This window comes from Neopsephotus bourkii, unplaced genomic scaffold (genome assembly GCF_033783945.1).
Source record: "Neopsephotus bourkii isolate Nb327-2 ecotype Australia unplaced genomic scaffold, CSIRO-AGI_Nbou_v1 NB_1292, whole genome shotgun sequence".
Classification (NCBI taxonomy): domain Eukaryota; kingdom Metazoa; phylum Chordata; class Aves; order Psittaciformes; family Psittacidae; genus Neopsephotus; species Neopsephotus bourkii.
The window spans coordinates 4,876,789-4,899,790 of NW_026901776.1; the positions used below are offsets into that span (position 1 = coordinate 4,876,789).

The 23,002-nt window shown below is 39.2% G+C and overlaps 1 protein-coding gene and 1 long non-coding RNA gene across 3 annotated transcripts in view; one reads left to right on the forward strand and one right to left on the reverse strand.

The window, feature by feature from the left end:
- Positions 1 to 23,002, forward strand: part of KIF26B (kinesin family member 26B) — a 295,966-nt gene that overhangs the window by 234,841 nt on the left and 38,123 nt on the right. Inside the window, exons 8-10 of the mRNA XM_061365793.1 lie at positions 1,688 to 1,950; positions 4,780 to 4,963; positions 9,726 to 9,885. Coding sequence (XP_061221777.1) covers positions 1,688 to 1,950; positions 4,780 to 4,963; positions 9,726 to 9,885 — 607 coding nt within the window. The remainder of the gene's footprint in view (positions 1 to 1,687; positions 1,951 to 4,779; positions 4,964 to 9,725; positions 9,886 to 23,002) is intronic.
- The window catches only part of LOC133218918 (uncharacterized), a 47,241-nt gene continuing 42,254 nt past the window's right edge, over positions 18,016 to 23,002 (reverse strand). For both annotated transcript variants that reach the window (XR_009727300.1, XR_009727299.1), the window contains one exon: positions 18,016 to 18,768. This is a non-coding gene — a long non-coding RNA (uncharacterized LOC133218918). The remainder of the gene's footprint in view (positions 18,769 to 23,002) is intronic.

The following is a 23,002-nucleotide window of genomic DNA, read 5'->3' on the forward strand; positions in this document are numbered from 1 at the left end:
GCTGTGAATGTTCACTCAAGTACTTTGTGTTTGTGATGGTACTGTTCAAGTCCTATAACTGGACACTCAAGTAATTTGATTTATATTCTATTCCCTGATTAGACAATTCACTCATTACTAAGTTATTTCTCTTCTGTCTCCAACAAATCCTATTCTAATGGTTAACTGAATGTTACTAATGGATCAAAACTTGCACTTTGCAAATGCATTAACATCATTTCAGGTATTCATAGAAAGACAATAAAAAGGTGACTCATCATCATTAGCACACTGTTCTTTTGAAACAGCAGGATTTCAAGAGTAATCATATATTTTGTTCTCCTTTATCTAATAGTATTTTGAAAATACTGTCTCTTTAGTGAAAAGGGTTGTATCTTTTGTGTGCAATGATCTCCATTCTTTACTGTCTTAGCACATAATGTTACTGACATACACATAAGACTTAAAAGGATAACTGAGTTTTCAAGTGATAAAGAAGATCAAGCTCCATCAGATCATGATTATCCTAAATTATAGGTGACAACAACTGGAGAGTACTGAGTGCTGCAATGCCACTGGCTTTGGCACAATGAATTGAGCAGAGCCACTGGTCCATCTAATCACACAGCTCCTCTGGGCCAGGCAGCAGTAACACTAGGATGGGCTCTTGGACATTTAACCCCCTGTGACCTGTGAAATATGAGATGGCAAATGAGGTGGAAAAGAAAGCCACCAGATAACAGTGTCTCACACATGCTACATGTCCTTTAGAAAGGAGGCGCAGCTGAGGCTTTGCTGGAGAATTAGTTGAGTCTGCAGTTTCTACTACCACTGTTCCATCAACCATGGATGTACCCAGACCTTGCCACAGTGCACAGAATTATTTTATTCACTGATCTTTTTCCACATAGATTCAGTGTAAGAAATGGAACAAGGTAATGAAGCAACTAGTACTTGCCTGAAAGGATGTACACCTTTATCATTTGGCTCATAAATTTAGGAGCTTCACAAAACTTGTCTAAGAGCATTATATGTAGAGACATGTAAAGCAGTATAACATAGTACTCTGTTCACAGCAGACTTTTACAACAGAGGCAAGCCTGAGCTGTAATTGCAGAGTCAAATAATAGCAAACCAGTGGCAGGTTTTGACGCAGATAAAATATTTCCTCCTGTGTACCCATTTATGCACCATGCGACCACATGTACCTGGGTTGTTTTGTTTTGTTTTGTTTTTTCCCTTTTTCCTGGGTGAAATGATGTCTGTATGATCCTGGGACCAGGTTTCTGTCAGTCTGAGCCCCAGGGTATGAGGCATAATATAGTGCTTTGAAGTAAATAGTATTCAAAGAATACCATGCTCACAGCATCTAAACAGGGATTTTTAGAGACTGTGGCTCTCCTGCTCTGCTCAATTCCCCCACTATTCACCCACATCTGAGGCTGCAATTTTCTGTGTTAGTGACCTACAGTACCCTGCCTGGGGAATGGGAGATGCATGAGGTAATAATTTTTGAAAGCAGTTCAAGATTTCATCTGCATTTTCCATGTGCTATTGTGTGCCTGCATATCTTTCTCCTTTGCTGACTGTCCTTATTGTAGTGAAGAAGTTCTTTTCATGAGGCTGTGCAGGATAAAGCCTCTTGGCAGAAAGCTGTGAAGATCCTGGGAGTTATGTTCTCTTTTCTCTATCCCCTTATTTCTGATAGGAAAGTCATACACCATGATTGGGAAGGATGATTCCATGCAAAACCTTGGCATAATCCCTTGTGCCATTTCCTGGCTCTTCAAGCTGATTAATGAACGGAAAGAGAAGACAGGAGCCCGCTTCTCAGTCCGAATTTCTGCAGTTGAAGTGTGGGGGAAAGAAGAAAATCTGAGAGACCTGTTGTCAGAAGTGGCTACAGGCAGCCTGCAAGATGGCCAGTCCCCAGGTGTCTACCTTTGTGAAGACCCCATTTGTGGCATGCAGGTGAATCCAAGGTTCATTTTACACTGAAACCAGCAATATGATTCCCCTTCCCCCTTCCCCCCCCCCTCCCCCCAGCTATTGAGAAGGTTCAAATTCAAGAACTACCCAGAGCACTGAGTTTACAGACTTGAAAGTGTTTACCTTAAAACATTCAAGAACTTTATGACCTGCAGCTGCAGGGCCATCTGCTCTCCTGGCCTAAATATTTGTACCTCTGGTATAACTGATACTGAGTAGGTGCTTGTGTTTGCAATAAAATGTGAAAACATTAAATGCAAACAAAAATTCACATAATTCTTAAAAATATATAAGAAATGAAAGTGTGATCTCTCTTTTCTAAAACAAGATAAAATATTTACAGTACTGCATGAATAGCTAGAGGCCATTAATGTGGCTGTTTATCTCTTTATAAACTACATTATTTATAGCATTTGCATTAGCAACGTTGTAGGAAGCTTTAATCACTACTTATTAATTGCTGCCAAGAAATAAATTCCTGAGCTGGGCAAGCCAAGAACAACTCAAACTCTCAGGTTTGCAGGTTTAGCAGGAATGAGTAACTGGCTCATGTATTTCCTAGGTAACCACTAGAAAGTCTCAGCAGCCCTATTTCCTCTTCTCCCTTGGTTTGAGGGGAAGAAAGGCCTATTCTTCAATTTTGCTGTCTGTGAGGGAGTAAATCTGATTTTTGTACGAGTAGATGAAGAGGGAGCAAACCACCATGATGAAGCTTGAATACATTCTTTCAACCTTAAAGGCAAAGGCTGCATCCATCGAGAACCTGCAGAGCACTGCCTATCTTAAGGCTAGGGAATGGAGGGAGACAGGAACCAATCTACCCAGTCATGTACCCTATTTCCAGCTCCAAGAATCTAGAAATAATGACTCACATCCACAAAAGTAACGAATTGTGAGATTTTTAATAGCAGATAATAAGTTTTGTGTTTTAGCTCCTTGTGGTTCAACCCTTTTAGTCACACTTAGATCATATTTTCCATTCTACCCAAGGACTACAAAGTTGTGTCTTGATTTTACGCAACAGTCAGGGTTCTCATTCTCACTTAATTCCTGGCTTTAGTGCTTAATGGAATATTTACAGTATCACAAGAGGTCTGATCATCTGGTATCCAGCAACGGGTGTAGTCTAGTGAATATGAGATGGGAGGCTTGAGTCTTCACAGCTCCTGTTGCAGTGATAGACCAATTAAGATCTGAGGTAACAGACATATATTACCTGTTATGTAACTGTGCAACAACTGGGCTCTCCTTAGAGCTTAACTCTTTACTGAGGTATTTAAGCACAATAGCGATAATAAAGATCCCATTATTGTCACTTATTTTCATACAGATGAACATAGAACAGCTATATAAAAAATGAATTGGTTTAGATTAGTGGGGACAAGGTAGCTTCATGAGACATCTATGTATGTCTGCAATGTACAATACTGACTTAAATTGCAAGAATAAAGGCCTTTTTATGTGTATTTACAAGACAGCGACGTTCTGGAGTCATGTGTCCTGCACCTGAATCCTCAAAATCCTCAGATGAAGGGAGGATGTTACTTTATAGCCATACAGATATGCGAAATCAGCAGTGTATAACAAATGAATAATCACCATATGTCATGCTGTCTGTCATTGGGCCTTTCCAAGTCTGCATATTTTCTTGTTGCTTACATTACTGAGATCAGCCCACAGACTGGCCTGCCTTCTGCTTCCCTTGTTAACTCCTTCCTGCCGGCCCCATTCCCTCTTTCTAGAGAGACCTTAGCCTTCATCTGTGTCACCCCATCGCATGCACAGCCCTGGCTTTATCCCTCCTCAGGCTAATTAATGGTCATGAGGAGAAGACAGAACTGTCTTCTTCAAGAGAACTTCTAACAGTATTACATAGCAGGGTAGCAAACCCTGAGAATGGGAGTTCCTTGTTTTTATTCCAGACAAGTCTGGAATATGGGCTGTGTGTCAGCTCTGCATACTGCCAAAACTGATGCCATTAGATTGCACAGTCACATGTCCCTTCCACAGGAAAACTAATCCTAGGTGACAGGAAACATGCATGCATTCCTCCTGTTATGGGGGTTAATAATATCTGCCCTCCTATGCTGTCTATCACTTTGGAGAGATAAGAGCAGACTGGTGACTGGGATTGAGGTCGCAAATGTGAATGTATGTACATTACCTGCCTTGTTCCATTTTATGGGTTGCCCTGGCTCATGAGGAGGTGCATAAGTTTATGTACGAAGGGACATGCTCTCCACATGCTGTGGGGCTGAACACAAAATTCAGTCTTGTTTTTTCCCAGATTCAGCTGTGGACTGCTCTCTTCAAACACTTTCGGAAGGGTCCTGTCGCTGCCACTCTTCACCAGCTGTTGAGTTTGGAATCAACATGTCTTCCACCTTTTTTTTTTTTTCCACTTCTCACCATCAGAAAGACATCATGATTGCCAGAGCCAGCAATGTAGGGAAAAAAATAAAAGGTGGTAAAAACAAAATAATGGATAAGCAAAGATGACTTAAAATTCTGGAAAAGCAAAGGAACAAATTTATGCCTGTGTCCTGCCCATAGGATGGTTTCTGGTTACTGGGGATTATGTGTAACAACTGCCACCAGAGGTACCCCAGGTGAGAAACCTCAAAAGTCTGGATTAAATTGTGGTGCTCCCACTGCTAGTGTCAAAAGGGCCTCATTCCATCAGACAACTCCTCCTTTTTGGTCCCATCAGAAGTTAGTGCACCCAAACTGTGTATTGACTTTGGGAAGTTCTCTGGAAGTGTTGACTTGTGAGAGGCTTTCTAGGTCATTTCTTGCTTGTATTAACTGCAGCTTCAGAATCAGAGTGAGCTCCGTGCCCCTACAGCAGAGAAAGCTGCCTTCTTCCTCGATGCCGCCATCGCTTCACGTCGCAGCAGCCAGCGGGACTGCGATGAGGAGGATCACCGTAACTCTCACATGCTCTTCACTCTGCACATCTACCAGTACCGCATGGAGAAGAGCGGCAAAGGCGGAAGTAAGCTGTTCCTTTGCTCACTTCTGTCTCCTCCAAGCCTTCCTGGAAACTGACTTTAAACAGCCCATTAGCCAATATTCTTTAGCAGAGTTCTCCATTCAGCATGGGATGGGGCCAGTCATACCATAATGTCCAAATGCCGTTAAAGGCCACTGAGGATTATTACTGTCACTTGTCAATTTATTTGCTGTTGTGGAGATACTAACAGTCCTCATCTCTCTCTGGCTGTCTGTATCTGAAAAAAAAAAGTGCTTTTCAAATTGCCTGTTAGTATTATCTTTACTGATAGTGTTGAGATTATGGATTAAAATATTATGGTAATGGGAATTCCTTGCCACCCTTACGTTAGCTGTTCCTCTTCTGCACCTAAATAAGGCAGTGTGTGTGGAAGCTGATTTTGGTAATCCATAATCTACCTTTTCTTGGAGATTCATAATATTTTAGTTGCTGGCCTGACTACATGTGCACAAAGGACTCTCGTGGCTCTGGGCTTTTCAGATTGGCTTGCTCCTTCTCTTCACCATGGATACTTTCACTGGCTTTTGTCTTTACTTCCATCTCCCACTTGTAAATGAGGAAAAGATGCTTCCATGTCTACTTACATATTTCTGTCCTTTTTGAAGGTTCTGCTTATCTTGCACCATTTATATGTTATATAATATAATGTTATAATGTAATAATGTTACATATAATATATATTATAGATAATTATATATAATTATCTATAATATAATATAATGTTATATGTTATAGAAATATTATTATATTTATCTACTGTTTCAAGTCTTCCAAATTGTTTATAACTGGAGATATACAGAGGGATTATTTTTTTTAGTAAGTTCCAGTGATAAAAGGTTTGTATGCCATCTGAAGAACCCTCACTGAAAAATAGAATTTTCACATTAATATTATTTTTTTCTTTAATAATCATTTTTTACAGAGAAAAAAAAATTGTTTGAAAGACACCAGAGACCTCTGCTTCTTTAAATTTGTGGGCTTAAGCAACTCTGCAGAAGTAGCATATATTTCAGCTCCTGGCTGTTCATAGGTTATTTGTAATAAGGAATATATTGCAAGCTGTGATGTGTAGTGAGTGAACACCACCACAGTATTAATGCCTAATGTTTGATTGCAGAAAACTTACGTTGGCTGTTCTTGAAAAAACAGAAAGTTGCTCTAGATGGAAATGCAGTTTGCATGTGTTTAAGTAATAACCCCAGTGGAATTGGCAAGCAGAAATCTCAATTAACTAAAGGCTTATTAATTAACCACCCTGCGGTGGAAAGGAAGAGTGAATGCTCGAATAGACTTGTTCATATGAATTAAGGTGGCTGAATTTGAGGGAATTATTATTAATTTTTTTTACTGCATGCAGGTACATGTACATACAGTTCTTTTCTACTATTTTCAAATGCAATTAATAAAAGGAAAACCAGAAATGTTTTCCTGTGGCTACAATGACACATTTTCAATAAAGGAAGGCATGATCCTGTTGGATTATAATGTGACATGGTTTGCCCACTGCCTTTAGTTATATCTTTGTCTTACAGCAGTGCCACCTCCTGTCTTCAAGTTCCCATATCTGAGTGGTCTCTCAAGCCAGACAGGGTCAGATCTCACTGATAATTGAATGAGAGGGCAATTTCAGCTGTTCAGGAAGGGCGTCTAGTGATTATCACTGTCTCCTGCTGTAATGAAGGACTTTTCTGAAAAAACCCACATGAAGATTGTAGAGATGTGTACGTTTCAGTAACAGGATTTAAAAAAAACCCAACAAACAAACAAAAAACCAACCCAGCTTCTAAAGGAGAAGAGATTAAAGGGCTGGGTAATGTATGATTTTGGTAAAAAATGACTGAGAATAACACATTGGTACTGTACTTACCTCCTTGTTAGAGTCATTACCGGGGATGTCATGAAGCAGGCCTCGTACCATTGAAATAAATAGCATTGTGGCAGAGCTGTCACAGCCATTTTTCAGCTGTCAGCTCTGCAAAGTCTCTGTGGCCATACACAAAAACAAGTGTGAGGATGCTCCACTTTTCTCTATATTTGCCAGGCATATTAGTGGAGAACTTGCCTAGCAAATAACTTCATTTTCAGCTTAAGCAAGTGGATCTGCCATCCTAGAAATCTATTACTTGTAAATTAAATAAGAAGGAAAGATCAGTGATTTCTCTTATTCTGGATTTCCTCAGCCCGTGTAATAGGACTATGTGTGGAAACAGTATGATTGGGATTTTGAAGGGTAATGATTTCTTTCATTTTCTTTTGTTTTCCCAGTGTCTGGTAATCTTAGTAACAGAAATATTTATTTAATATGATTCAGTAAAGTCAGCTGCAGTCATTTTCAGTGGCAACTCAACATATTTCTTTGTTTTTCTAAGGAAATCACTGGGGGATACTCAAAAAAAGGTAATTTCAACCTTCTGAGGGTAGGAGTCTTAGAGGGCTCGGGGATTCTGAAGTATGAGTTTTAAGGACTTGTAGAGGGGAGGCAAAACCCCTCCATGAGCAGTTCAGAGGAGGTGAAGCTGCACCTGCCTGGATGGTTCCCCAGGGAAGCCTGACTTTCTGCAGCAAGGGAAATGTGAGAAGTATCCCACCACTTCACACTGCGGAGGGCACAGTGGTGAAACTTCCATGGAGATGTTTAATGGGTTGCCATATAATATTTGGACTGTTACAGCGTCTTGCTTGTCTAGCCACCAACATTAATCAGACATTCATTCTTCACTTCTGTTCCTTGATACTCAGTATGACTTAACTGATATTGCAGTATAATTTAATACGTGGAAGTCCTGTGTTGTCTAGTACTTTATATAGCTGAAGAACTTACAGGATTTAAAAAATGCAGAAGTTCCTGTATTTTAACAAATGTTGACAGAGATGCTGGCTGCGTTTTTGGATCAGTATTCTCAAACCCCATAGCATAAATCACTTTCACAGGAAAAGTCTTCTCTTTTTTCTTCTCCTTTTTCTTCTTTTTTCCTTCTTTTTTTTTCTTCTCTCTGCTTTTTTTTTTCATCTTCTCATCTTTTTTTCTCTTTAAACTTGTTTCTTTTCTCTTTTATGATGAAAATCTTGGAGTTTTATTATTCTTCATTTTAATTAGGTATCACCTACAGCAGAAATGGAATTATAGAATTATATATAACACATTCTAAGGAGAGTATTGTGACATGCAAGGCACCGCATAGAAAGACTAAACACTGAGTCCTGTCTATTGCAGTGCTTACAAAACATCTTTCTCCTTATTTTTTAAATGTAGGTTAACATGTTTTAAGTTACAGCTAATTGTTATATATACCTTTAGTAGCTGTATGTTTTCTACATTTATATGCATTTGCTTTCTATCAGCAGATCTAGAAAATAATATGGCTACATATCACTTTGTTTGTCAATATGTAGAAGTTTTACGAATGTCTTCCTCACATCTGTATGTAAATTTATTTCCTTCTACCTCCTATGTCACTTACAGGCCTGTATACCACATAGGCCTGTGGTATAGTACAACAGCTACTGAATGCAGGGTCACTGGACAAAAATGCTCATGGTTGATAAAACATTTCCAAAGCAATTAAATGTACCTAGAGAATTCTTGTCTTAGAGCCCCATCATGTAGTAGCTTCCATCGCCATCTTTACTCGTGAACTGGTCTCCCACCACCGCTAATCCTTTTTTTTTTAACAGATGTATAAGTTGAGTGTTGTGTCAAAATGGCTGTGAATTTACTTGCAGAGAGGTAAAACTCAGACGTGAAAGTATCTCTATTCCTGTTTAAGTTATGTTTGTGTCCTCAAATAGTGCACTTAACTTTTGAGTTAAGATCCTATAAATAAAACTGCCTTTTCCCACAGATTGCTTCTAAACTAACTTTTGAGAATAGGGAGGAGTGGTCAAAGATCAAGTGCAAAAAAAACCACAACCAAACAAACCCAACTAGGAAATTGTCATGAAAAAAAAAGGAAGAGATTTAGAAGCAATTCCATGAAGTCTATGTAGTCCCCATCCTGTGTTCATAAGGAAACATAAGCAATTAAAGAGAGTAAGTGTCTGTTAATTTTGGTGTTTCAGTGGTAGCATTTTTTCACTTTAAAGGTAATGTGTTGATACAGAGTAAACCAGAAAAAAACATAGGGATCCACTGCCAGTTTTACAGAAACTATTTTCAGAACAGAGCAGCTTGTCCACATTCCGTTATCCAATAACGCAATACTGATACCCCATTATCCGATGACAATCTGTTACGGTTTGCATGGCAAAGCTTTTCTTAGCGCAAATGATAATGTAAATATATATAGACTTAAAGCAAAGTTGAACATCCTACAGACGCCATAGGTTCCTCTGAAGATCCAGTATTCAAGATGGAAAAGATAGGAGAAGCTACCACAGGATCACTGCACACCAAGCAGGAATTCCCAGCCTGTAGTTTTCTGGACAAAGGAACAGTAATGACAGAAACAGAACTAACTCAGGTGCAGGCTAATGGAGGTATGTTTAGGAAAAGAAGGCGCAGTGGTAGCTCTCACAGAGTTAAACCTGCAGGAGTGGGTGAATACTGAAACCCTTGGCAGTTCTTAAGCAAAAGCAACGTACAGCAATAAAGGCTGACACTGAGTTAACAAGACCCCTGCAGTTTGTAAATTAAGAAAGGTTTCTGGATTGTCTCCTCTTTGGAAGTTGTGGTGAGTCTTTTGCTTTCCTGGGAAGCTGCTTTTGGAGGCACACACTAACTGTTTGCTTTCTTTATCCATGGCAGTGTCTGGAGGTCGCAGCCGCTTGCACCTTATTGACCTGGGGAGCTGTGTGAAAGTGCTCAGCAAAAACCGGGAAGGAAGCTCTGGCCTGTGTCTCTCATTGTCAGCACTGGGCAATGTCATCCTCGCCCTTGTCAATGGAAGCAAACACATCCCATACAAGTAAGTGGTATTCTATGTTGCACCTAATGAGAACCTCTGGGCCTGAGGCAGACTCGGGGTAATCAGGGAGACAGTCTGCTAGGGTCAGTGCAGCCTTCTTCAGGTACAGCAAAACCTGCCTAAGGTTTAGTGAGACCTGATCTAACCTTACGTCTGCTAGTTACACTGTATTTGGCACTCACTTTTCAAAGGAAGAAGCTTGCTGAAATAGGACCTAAAGATCTTAAAGGTCAGAGTTCAGCACAGTAGGATTTCGTTTTCTGGGAGTGTTCTGAGATTTTTTTAATGCTTCAAAACATTTGAGAACCCGTTTTATGTTTGCTCCACAGAGACAAATGTTGCTGCCATAAGGCAGCGCTATAGAGAAAAACACTTTGCTGTTCATTGTGCAGTGTTTAGTTTCTTGAAAAAGTGTGTCACAATGAGCATGCATGTATGTCATGAGATTCTTTATGTGATCCAAGGTTACTTCGCATTTTATTCTTGTATGGTTTGAATCTCAGTGTCAGCCTTTCATTTGTGAAAAAGAAGCATGCCCGATTTGTCACACTAGACAAGTGGCCTTTGCTACTGCAGGTAGCTTCTGGGAAATTAGAGGAATTACTCACCTACTGGGTATGTTTTCTACTCATTTCTCTTCATTGTTGTCTCACCCCATTTGTCATGTGTGCAGGTCTGAAAGCAAGTTTGGATTCATTACCCAACCCAGGCAGTCATACAGCCTTCCTATTGAGAAGTTTCTGATTTTGTGAACGCTATTGCTTTTCTCTAGCCTAAAGCCTAGGGAGTAGCAACTAGCACCACAGGAATGGCTTGCAGTAGTATCTTGTAATCAAACTGCTAATGAGTGTCACCAATCATGAAGGACATGTATACGAGATCTGGAGTTAGGAACAACAGGATTACATAAAAACCAAACCAAGTAATTTACATAGCATATTTCAGTCCATACATTTTACTCTTTTAGTCATTTTAAAGGCTGCAAGCATCATAGTTTTCTCATGTTCATTCAAGATTGCAAGGTATTGATGAGTTTTACTTCTTTGGTTTTGTCTTCATTTTGGAAAATAAAGATGAATTGAGATGGGTTATAATTTTATTTTTCTTCTGACATTTATTTTCCAAAATTATTTGGCACTCTGGGCTTAAAACATGCTCTCTGGAAATATTCTTGCAGCTCAGTCAGACTGGAATTCAGTGAAAGGCCAACCAAATTTGTACGTATAAACATTCATTAAATGTTTTGTAGCTCGTGCACTTACTCATAATGTCAAGATAGCTTAAACTCTGTACTTCACAAGTGTACCTCAAACCAGCATCTCCTCTTGAATTCATTCCTGTAAGAGCAGGTATTATAAATACAGAAGAGAGGTCGGTCATCTATAAATCAGAGACAATGTATTTCTTTCTAAAGACTACTTTAAAAATGTAATTTGAAAAACATACTGGCATATTTTGGAGCAAATTCTGTTCTCTTCTTGCCAAGAAAAGTCCAGAAAGCCTTTTTTTTTCCAAATGTGATCTACTCATGAGCAATGTAAGTAAGAGTCTTGGTGGCTGGGTGCATGCAAACATTTTTTGCTCAGTGATCCATCAATACAGTTGTATATGACTCCTTGGTGGAGAAGAGAGGGAGGAGGGGTGGGTGGAGAAGAGACTGAGCATCCTGTAGTCTGATGTGATATATGTTCAGCAGAAGCACCTCTTGTTTACTGAAGTGGCTAGCTGAGATAATTTCCTAACTGAGATAATTTCCCTTTCTTTAGGAGTGTTCTCTTTCACTGCTAAAAAAAAAAAAATTAAAATTTTGTTACCTGCCTCTTTTGAGTGGGACCAGAAGAAGCCAAAGAACAGAGGTGTTTCCTTGTGTGACAGCCCTGCACATTGTGTGTGTGGTCTCAGGGGATTTCCATAGAGCAGCAGACAAAATGGAGCATCTTTTCCTTATCTGAGCTATCAAACAGCCATTAAGTATTTTATAGCAGCCTGTCAGTAGGCACTGCATAGCTTCCTGGGAGCCCAGATACTTACAATTTCATAGGCATCAGGTTTTCTCATACTGTAGAAATTTAGTTCTCTAAACTCTGAGAGGCTGCAGGCTCCTAAGATCCCTTCAGCACTGTATCCAGCTTTATCTCTGCAGGTAGTAGCTGTAGGGAAAAGCTTGTTCAGTTTCATAGCTGGTACAAGCAGATGCTACTGCATTGCTTTTAGTGGGCTGTGTGCTTAAACCAGAGATGAATTTCCCTCTGCCTGCAGTCTATGAAAAACACATGCTGCTTTTCAGCTTATAGTGCTTTTTCTTTTCTTTTTTTTTTTTTTTTCTTTTCCTTACCCCTAAGGCTAAGCCTTGGAAGCCATTAGTTTGCAATTTTTCTCCCTTGGGAGCACTGCCACCCACGCCTATTTTGGGAATGGTAACACGGATTGACACTAGCTTCAGCAGGAACTTGTTTACTAAAAGTTGTAAGAAAGTAATGTAGACATTCTCAGACATCAAATAGTGCAGGATGATATGTTTTGGGGTCTTGTCCTGCATTAAAGTTAAATTCCGAAGAACGGGCAATCTTTATAATGGGCAACCACATGCAGGTAGTGAGTGACTAGGCTATGAGTTCTCTGAGTTAGTGTCTTTCATGTATGTACTTATAATCTTTCTATTATCTCTCTCAGTGGGTTCTCTCTTTGTCACTATTTTGAACCTTACTAAGCACATCATCCTGTCATGGTATGAACCAGTGAGTTCCTCCAGCTCAGCATATTGTGTAAAAACAGAATTTTTAGTTTGACGTAAATATATTGCAAATTAATTTCACCAGTTTCTTTTGCTCTTGAGTTATGAGAAAATCCCTCAAAAGACTGGGCAAGAATTATTTTCTCCACGGGAACATCAAGTATCTTCATAAAAATTGGGAAGGGGCCCTTGCAAGCTCAAAGAAGAGAAGGGGAGTCAGCTCCTTCCCTGACCAAGTCTGATGAGGCTCAGATCTGCTCTGGAAGGAGAGTTTTGCTGAGTGGCAGTAATTGTTAGTGCCTTTTTCTTTTTTTTCCTTTTGAAAACCATTTCAGCTTTACATTAGTGCTGTGTTATCTGCCTCTGATTTCCAAGATAAATGTGTTTTAAATCTTCAAATGAATACCCATTTACACAAACTCCAGATACTGGTTTGTATAGCTCACTATTCAAAAAGTACTCTAGTTGCTAGGCAACAGGGGTGGCGATAATTCATAGTAATGCTGTTTTGGAAATAATCATTTTTATACATTTTAATGAGTATGAGAATGTAAGAAACTGTTTAGGAAAGTGCAAGGCTGTATGAATTTCTCTTTTAGAAAATGTTGCTTGTTTTATTTAATAGGTTTTTTCTTAATTGCTATCCCAATGTGTTAGTGATTCTGGAAGGATCCTGTATTTTGAACTATATGCTTAAGCTCATACAAGGAAGGAATCTAGTCCATAAAATAGATGTGTGTGAGTCAAAAGCACGAATTTTATTCTCGGTACTTCTGCTTCTCTGTCATATGGTCGCAGTTTCTCCCAGATCTTACATGCTGGTATTGGGTTTTTTTGATCCTAGGTGTAGAAAATAAAATGGTATTAAGTGACTGGTGCAAGGCTGCACAAGAGGCTTAGTGGCAGCGCCACCATGTTTTAAGATCTAATCTGATGCTTAAACCATGGGCTAATCCATTCTTTCTTTCTTCATGACCTTTGGAAAAGAATTTATTTCTGTATTTATTTATTTATTCCCATTTATAAAATTGAGCTAGAAAAAGATTGAAGTAGGACTTTGTAAAGGGCATTCAGACCTGGCAAAAAGCAGTAATAACACTTTATGTCTAGGATTCTGAGGATTCTGTTTGCTTCCCCCCCCCCCCTTTTTTTAGAGTTAAGGACTCACAGAAATGGTCCTAATGGGGTGCAAAATCTGATTTTTTTTTTTTTTAAGGGTAGGTTATTATTGCTTTTAAGTGAAAAGGAGAAAAGGGAAAGTGTTTTATTATAATATTGTGGTATAAAATATGAGCCTAAAGTATATGATCTATATTGGATATTTTCTTTAAATTTCTAGTTAATTATTGGAGTAAAAATGAAAATTAGATTTAGATGTATTCAGTAATTCAGGTTCTTCTCTTGGTTAAATGGGTGTTATCTGTCTGCAGTTGTTTCATCTGTGTATACAAGAGTGTGTGAAGAGAACTGGGGTCCCAGCTGTCTTTTATTTATACATTTTACCTTTGCATTTATTGCATGAGTTAGATTATTTTTCTCAGAAAAAACATCAGTGAAAACTTTTCAGAAAGAGACAAGGAAAGCTCAGAACCAGCTCACAATATAATTCTTGTACAATAACTACTATTGGTACTAGAGATTTTTATCCTTATTTACGACTCATACTGTCTTAGTTTTGTGGGATTCACACAGCCATGTTTGCTTACTAGGCCTGAGAATTTAATGCAAGAATTGAACTATATACCCAGTAAGCAATCTGTTCAACTGTTGCCTAAAATAATTTATTTTTTTAATTGAGAGATTTCAATCACTATTGCTTTCCACTGCTGCATCCACTAGTCTTTTGTTTCTTGCTTTTGCTTCTTCTTAATGAGAACATGGTCAAAAGACCACAGAAGGCCTCATAAAAAATTGGTGCTACCTTTGGAATCTCCTCTCTTTCTGTCTTAATTTAATATTGAATGTATTAGAAGTGAGTGAAATGGAATTTTGCTTGTTTACTTGTAGAAATGTGAGAGCAGAAGGGGAGATAAAAAAGTGAAAATGAGGACATGAGTGACAGCTGAAGCAGAATCCCATGACTGGGAAGTGGCCCAAAATGAATGGGATAACTCCCTCTGAGAGGCAGAGATGTGTAAAGACAGCAATCCACAGAGAAGAACTGGGAAGCAAATGAGAAAAAGAAATGAGCCAATTAAAAAAAAAAAGAAATGAATAAGCCTAAGAAATATTCCTGACTGATCCAATTGTAGCAGAGTGGTCAATAGAGATTTTTGAATGTGAAGTAGTTCCTAATTAGCTATCAAAACCAGGACCTGCTCAGAAATAAAAGGGTTTTTTCATGATCTTGGCACCTAGGTTGTATAGAACAGAGCCTTGGCTAACAGACACTGAAGCCATTTGAGCAATGCCATGTTATATACCAGCAGAGGACCTGGCCTTAGGTGCATGCTCTTTGACACTAGCCAGAGCACTCTGGCAATGTCAAAAAGCAACACAGGTGCCAACCAGAGCGCTGAAACATTGTCGTTGTGGATATAATGAGGACTTGGAGCATCTGGCAATTATTTTCACCTTTGGGGTGACTTTCACCTTCTGTAGCTGGCAGATTTATTGGGTTGAATTTCTGACAATTTTCTTCTTTATTCCGGGGAACTACATAAAATAGATGGACTCAGGGATGCGCAGTCTGTGAATGTAAGAATGCACAGTCTGTGAATGTAAGAATGCACAGTCTGTGAATGTAGAGTAATTTAATCTGCATCTCAGGAGCAAAACAGATTTTGCATGCTCCAGCAATCACTGTCATAGTGTTTATCAACAACACACTTTGTTGTAGGATGGTTTATATAGCTGATAGTGCAGATTTGAGCTTTATCTGCACATGTCTTACAGTGTTGTGTTTCCTCATCAAGTTAATGAGAGATAGACAAAATCCTCAAGGAAAGCTTTGGTAGAGGTGCCATTCCTCAGCTTGCTCCTACCAGATTGGCAGCATGATAATAATTAGAGCAGAGGTGTCTGTGAGCATGTGTAGTGGACGGAAGAGTTGCATTCACTGAGCCTGATCCACTGTTAATGTAGACCTCAGTTGACACAACTCCATTCTGCACAAGTGTTCAAGTGGAAAGAATCAGGCCTCGTGAGCTAGCTCTTTTAATGCTCTTTGAACCACTCCATGAGTTACTGCTTTACAGACACTGTAACAAGCAAATGACGATGTACTGCAAAGTGAAATGAGAAAGGAAGTGCTTGTGGCTTATACTCAGATTTAATAGCAATTACTAATTGCATTTAGATAGTTGCTCTTATCAGCATCAGATAGCAGTGGAAGGACACTGCTTTGGTCCTTGGCCAGCACAGACGTGACTGGTAATGAGCAAGCAATCCAATAGCATACAGTAATTTCTGAAATATAACTTGAGTGGGACCCAAATAGGCCATTATGGTGATTTCATATACAAATGAATCTGTACTTAATTCATTAAAATACCATTTTGAACCTTCAGTCAGGATATGCAGCAGTTTATTCTCACCTGTTCCACAACTGGTTCAGGCTCAATTGAACATTAATACATATTCTCTCATGGAAATGTGATGATAATTCATTTCATGTTAAATTGAACAATTTTTAAATAGTCATATTCTTGGAATAATTAGCTCTTGTGCAATGCAGCAGATAATCAAAAAGCATGTAGTAATGTTTATTAACCTTACTTCATGGTTTTGCTTATCTCAGACTTCTTGAATAGTGGCATATGGATATGATCTGTGAAATTAACTTTCATCTTCCTACTGTTCCTTCTTTACCTGCACAAATCCAGTGCGACTCAGGGCAAGGGAGCAGAGACATCCTACTGCAGACATCCAGAGAAAGTACCTATATTTTTTTTTATAATGAGATGAAGTGGCAGAATAATTTCTTATCCTTAAGTAATGAGAAAGAGGAATACAAACTTTAAAGCATGGTAAGAGATCCCTGTTAGTGGAATAACTTCCCAAGAGCTGACGTGAATGTTTCATTGTTAGAATGATTTAAAAGCAAAGTAAACATGTAGCTAACAAATATCAATTAACAGTTACATAATAAACAGTTACAGATTGGTTAGGGGCTAGGTTTATGCAATTTAAGTTAGTTCTTGGTTCAAATCTTTGACAATTTTCACTAGTATTATTTGCATTTTGATAACATCTTCATCCATGTTTGGCAGGTGTTTGCACACACCATGTAGTCATACAAAGAATAAACCTTGTTCCAGTGTGTCTATTAGAATCTCCTCTGCTTTTAGGAGTTTGAAAACCAGCAGTTGCCTGGATTGTTATGCTTGGATGGCATCAAAGGAATTCAGGAAGTCTCAGCAGTGTCTCTATCAAGATTACCGTAGCAGGGATATGGGATGTCCAGTCCATTATTTCTACACCAGATAATTTAACTCAGTTGACCACTTTTATTTCTTCATCTTTTCTTCTTTTAACCTCTCTTTGTGTTTGAATTGCAAAATCAAATTTTTCCAGTGCTTGATTCAACCCTTAGTGTAAGTCAATGGAAATCTTTTTATTGGGTTTTGGCTTAAACCCACAGATTAGAAAACATGCTTATATCTAATTAGATGAGATAATCCTAAAATCCTTGCTAAGGGATCTTGTATACTCTATTTCATGTTCAGTATTTGATGATTAACAGCTTATTTGTGGAAAGCATGTTGTTAACTGTTACTCAGTGTCGCGTTTATTTGGAAATGGAAGGTACGTAATTGATGGAATTGGTGAATGTGAAAACTGGAAATGTACAATCATCTATTGACTGTTGCAAATGGGTCTGTGACCATGAATTTGGAGCTTAAAAATGTTATACAGGAATTTGCTACATAAATGGGGATTTGTGACTACTAAGGTGGCACAAGCAGGTCTATTTGATTTTCCACTTCAATGTACATTGAATTTTTCTTCATACTCTTTCTTTTCTTGGACTCTGTTTAATACCAAACCCCCAGTGGAGAAACAGGCTCTAGAATCTTTGAAGAGAATTGTGTGGTTGTAAATGGAGAATATTTCAGCCAGTTTGTCTTATTGCTTCAACCACATAGCAGCACAGGGCCTGCAAGGATGCTGGAGAGGGACTCTTCATTAGAGACTCTAGCGATAGGACAAGGGGTAATGGGTTCAAACTTAAACAGGGGAAATTTAGACTGGATATAAGGAGGAAATTCTTTACTGTGAGAGTGGTGAGGCACTGGAATGGGCTGTCCAAAGAAGTTGTTAATGCTCCATCCCTGGCGGTGTTCAAGGCCGAGTTCTACAGAGCCTTGGGAGACATGGTTTAGCGTGAGGTGTCCTTGCCCATGGCAGGGGGGTTGGAACTAGATGATCCTTTCCAGCCTTAACTATTCTATGATTCTAATAGCATTCAAATGGCATTGCAACTGCAAGATGTTTTTCTCCATACAAACTTTTTACTGAAGTTCTTGTTTTCATAACACGTTTGAGAGGAAGGCAATGGAGACAATCCTCTTGTGCTTTTCAGCCACCAGCTAGCTTCTGCTGGATGATCAAAGTTTTCTGGCTGGTGGTTGCCTCCAGGCTGGTACACAATGAACAGATGTGAAGTGAATTTTTAAAAATATGCATTGACTTTTTAGAACTAAGCAGGCTGGTGAGAGCTGTCTTCTGAAATATTAAAATCCACATGCTCCCCTGCTGCAGAGCGAGCTTGGAAAGTGATTTTGATCTTTCAAATTTGGTTTGTTTATGAATGCCATCAGGTAGCATGCTTTCTAGCAATATGTGACAAGACTCACTAAACTTAATTTTAGACAGCAGGTTTAACTGTTTTAGCTGTATTTTGTCTCATCCCCCCCTCAGCAAAACTGTTCTACCTGCTGTATTTAAAATTAATTTCCAAGGAGTTTCTTTTGAGGGGTAGCGGGGGTGACTAAATTATTAGTTTATACTCTTGGGCAGAAATAAAGCTTCACTCATTTTGAAATCAGTGGAAAAACATATGTCATACTGTCAGAAATATCAGCCCTTCTGCCTCCCTTTGATCCCTTTGGTACAGCTTGTTCTGAAGAGCAGAGAGCTGGGTACCAGAGTGGTGGCGATGGGAGCCGTTACACACCTAGGAGCTATGGAAATACTGTCTTCAGCCTCTATAAACAGAACAAAAGGATAAAGTCAGGAGCTGTCATAGATATACAGGGATTTTGGGGCTCGGGAAAGGGTGCACTGTATATTACACTTTGCACAAGTAGGGACTCTCACTGATTGAAGTCTCCCTCCTGCTGCATTCACTGTAGGCACAGCCTGCAGCTTTCCCAGGTGTCCTGCCTGCCTTCAGCAGGACCTCCAGAGGGCAAGGGTATCACATAGTTCCCATGTCGCTTGTGCCAGTCCCTTCAGGTAGCTCAGGTTGCACTAGGCAGCAGTGCCACTCAACTCAGAGACCACCAGAAAACAAACAAGGGGAGCCACTTACAAGGTGAGCTCCTCATTGTCTTTGTGCAGGGGGGACCTGCATCTCCTCGGAGAAGTTTTCATGTCTGCCTCCAGCTATAAACAGAGAAGCAGAATCTTTTTGCACCTAGACTGCATTTCCTCTCTTCTGAAGATATTTTTCACAGGCTCTGTGTGATGTGCTTTGTAGTTACATGCCTATGCAAGAGGACAGGAATTAGATGCAATACCCAAATCTGCTACCAGGTTGGCACGTGCTGCATAACAAAAACAAACAAGTTTCCAAAGGTATGGTGTTGGAGAAGTAGCTGCACGTTTTTAGAGAGGGTGAGAAAGTATTCTAGGAGTTCTGTGTACTCGGTCAGACTATACTAGCCTCCTGAATCCTGCTCATCTCTCTCATCTGCAGACATTGATTGAGTGATGGGGGATTGTTCTTCTCATGTCAGAAGGAACTGGGAGTAACTGCTGGTGTTGCGACAGTTTACATTGATGTGAAAGAGGGACTGATGGAGGGCCAAAGCTGAATATGATTTGACCTGAAAATACACATCTGTGAAAAAGAACCAGTTGGTACCCTACCACTTTGTGCTCCAGTGAGATTTGTGAAACACGTATTCTTTTCAGCCAAGGGCTGAGGCTGCAAGTGTGTGTGTTTTACAGAAAAAGTGAGGGTGTGCTTTGGTAAACTTTAGGATCTTTACAACATACAGGAAATAAAATAAGCCTGTTGAGCCAGTAACAGATTTTATTTTCTCTTTTTAGATGACTACTGCATTTTTGGATGGCTGTATGCTCTGTGGCATTAAAATCAGTGGCTTTTGTGGTTTTTGAGCTACTCTTGATTGCAGTTCTAAGTGAGCTCCTTTTCCTGGAATCATTTATGTGTGTATCAGACATAAACATCAAGTAGTTTGCACAACTGGTGGAGTCCTTTGTGTCCATTTGCAGGTGTCATGGCCATTGCCCTCGTGCTCATCTCAGCACAGTAAACCCCATGATGATGAGGGTCTGGTTTGGGGCAGAGCTCTGGCTGCTGTAAATCTGAATGTGGTACCATGTCTTTTCAACAGGGGCCATTTGGTAGTGGCCCATGAATAAAGAATGTTGCAGTAATATTCAACTCTAGCAGTAATATGATGGTATGTGAGAGCCATTTAATTAACAATTACATATCTATTTTATTCACTAAACAGCTTTGTTATCTGTGTTGAAACTAACCTTGAGTTCAGAACACAAATAACTTTCTTAATAATTTTATGTTCATATCCAGATAGATATAAAAGCAATAATTGTATATCTCATGGTAAGTGTTACCAGTGTTTTTTCATGTTAATTAATCTCCCAGAATTACAAAAATCCAAATGTTTCCTACTAATATCTAATCTATAATCCATATTAGACTATTGAATTCTGTATTTTCTGTGTATTACCCATTAATTGTGCCAGTAACTGGAGCTTCATATAAGTTCCTTTATAAGACTGTTGTGCCAGAAGCCAACTAATAAAATTTATCAACGTTTGTCTTATACACAACGGGACAGATTTAAGTATTCTATGCTGACATTATAGATGATATGATGCCCATATGACTTTTCACTGCATTTCTCAATACCTGAATGCAAGAATAATTTTTTCTTGGTTAATCTCATAATATGCAATAGGAATATGTATGGTGCTTTTTCCTTCAGGCTCCTTTCTCATAGTAAAATGACATCTCTGAGCCCCATGCTCTGGCGTTTAAACATTTCTGGCAGTTAAATCTGCAAACCTATGCATATTTAAGTAGTGCGCATTCTTTTCGGAGGTCTGGAAAGATGGGCAGAGAGCAGGTATGTTGTGCAGGTTCCAGGAAGGGGAGACCTGAGGGATTTTTACTCCTTTTGCCCATAATAGAAACCTCTCTACTACTGTATTTAGGAAAAAGCTCCAGTTTCTGGCAGATCAAATGCTATGCACTTACTGTCTTAAGATCAGGGCTAGATGAGTGTTAAGAACTCTCTCAACATACTGTGCTCTGCCATTATCCAAGTTTTGAATTGCACAAGTGTAGACCATCAGTAGGTGTGTTTGAGGGTTGATTTAGAGATATAATTGTTTTTTCCAGCTATTACTGTGCATTTTGACCATCTTTGGTTTTGACTCATTCAGAGTGGGAGCCAGTAGACACAGGGCACAACACTGGAATTGTTGGGTGAATCTTGTAGCCTTCAGGAAAGAAACTCCAGTGCAGTTAGAGTGCAGGAAAAAAACATCACCCCTAAATGTGATCTTGTGCTTCTTCTCAAATATTTCTGTCACTGCTCTCAATCTGTTTCTATTAATTATTAAATATAGAACTTTTATATCCCATGATGTCCTTAATTTACACAAGCTTTACAGAAAGTGGATCAGGTGCATTTTCCCACCTGTTCCTACCTACATATTACCATCTTTAACGCTTTGCACTCATGAACAAGTGGTAACATTATGAAACATCCTGTTCTTTTCCTTTTTTATCTCCAGTATATTTAGGAAGTAAATTTTATTTATCAAGGAGTTGTGGCAAATAACTATGAAGCGCTCATTGTCACTGCTGCAGTATCTTTAGTCCATGGTTATTCAGAATCTGAATTCTGGCTGCAGTCTCTCAAACACTTTCTTATAATCTCAGGCAGGTGGGGAGAAGGAGCTAGGCACAACTGGAAGCCACATTTCTGATTCTGGGGCATTCTGGAGATCCAGTGCCCCATGTTAAACCTCCTGGAGGCTTAACTGTAAACAAGCACCCCAGGATGCCTGTTGGGCCACCCTGCTGCCCGACATCTCCATAGGACACTGTGCACCATGCTGTGACTCTGTCTCTGACGTGTGCCCTCTACTAGCAGCAGTTACGTCCTTGGCAATCCCCTATGGTAGAGTTGTAGGAAACCCACAGGAAAGCATCTTGACTGCTGTATCAGTAACTCTGCTCCTAAATATTCCATGATGCTATATATTAATGCCCTTTTATGTGGTGGAGAAGGTCAAGAGGTGAGTGAAGCTCTCACCCTTTTCTGTTTTCTTTTGTATTTGCCAGGTCTGAAATGGAATGGTGTGTTCTGCTGTGCTAACTGATTAAATGACATCTATCATAACATAAAGAGATCAAACAGAATTATTTTTTTCTCCCATGTTACCATTTAAAACTCTCAATTTTGCTGAGATCATTAGCATGTAATTTTCAGATGAGCTAGCCAGAAGGTCCCTAAATAAAACTTAGTAGGAAAGATTAGCTAGCAAAGCTAGACTGGTAATGAGCTGTTGCACTATGGCAGTGTGCTAGGTTTAGAGTTCATATCTAGCCCTAATCAGTCGTAAGTGCAAGTTGTCAGCATTTGATAGCTAATTGATGTTTCTTGGAATTACACTGCAACAAAAACACTGAACTGAAGCTTTTTTTAATATACGATGAGTTAAGGGTTAATTATAAATGTTGGGGTCAAATACACCTCTTAGCTATACTATATGCAACTCAGCTGTGCTGAGGGAAGATTCATGTATTGTCAAAACTTGTTTGGTCCCTTCTGGGTCATTATTACTTTTTTTTAACTGGTACTGTAGTAGCCTTGAAAACAAAACAAGGCCTTTAAGCCATTCACTATGTATTCAATATGTCATACATCACACATGAAAAAAAATGAAACCCAAACTGCTGGTGAATATTAACAATGCAGTAAGGACCTGAACTCATGTAATAGCCTATTTGTTATTGATTGTATTTACTCCATGTTCATTTGAGAACTTATGTCCTCCTGCAGAATTAACTGGACATAAAATCATGACATGGTTCTGAAAAATCATAAAGCAGTAGTAATCTAACTCACAGGATATGAAAGACTTACAAGCCTGGCTAACTTGATATCTGTGAGCTCAGATTTTTGTCATTGCACAGCTATAATTAGGTGGGTC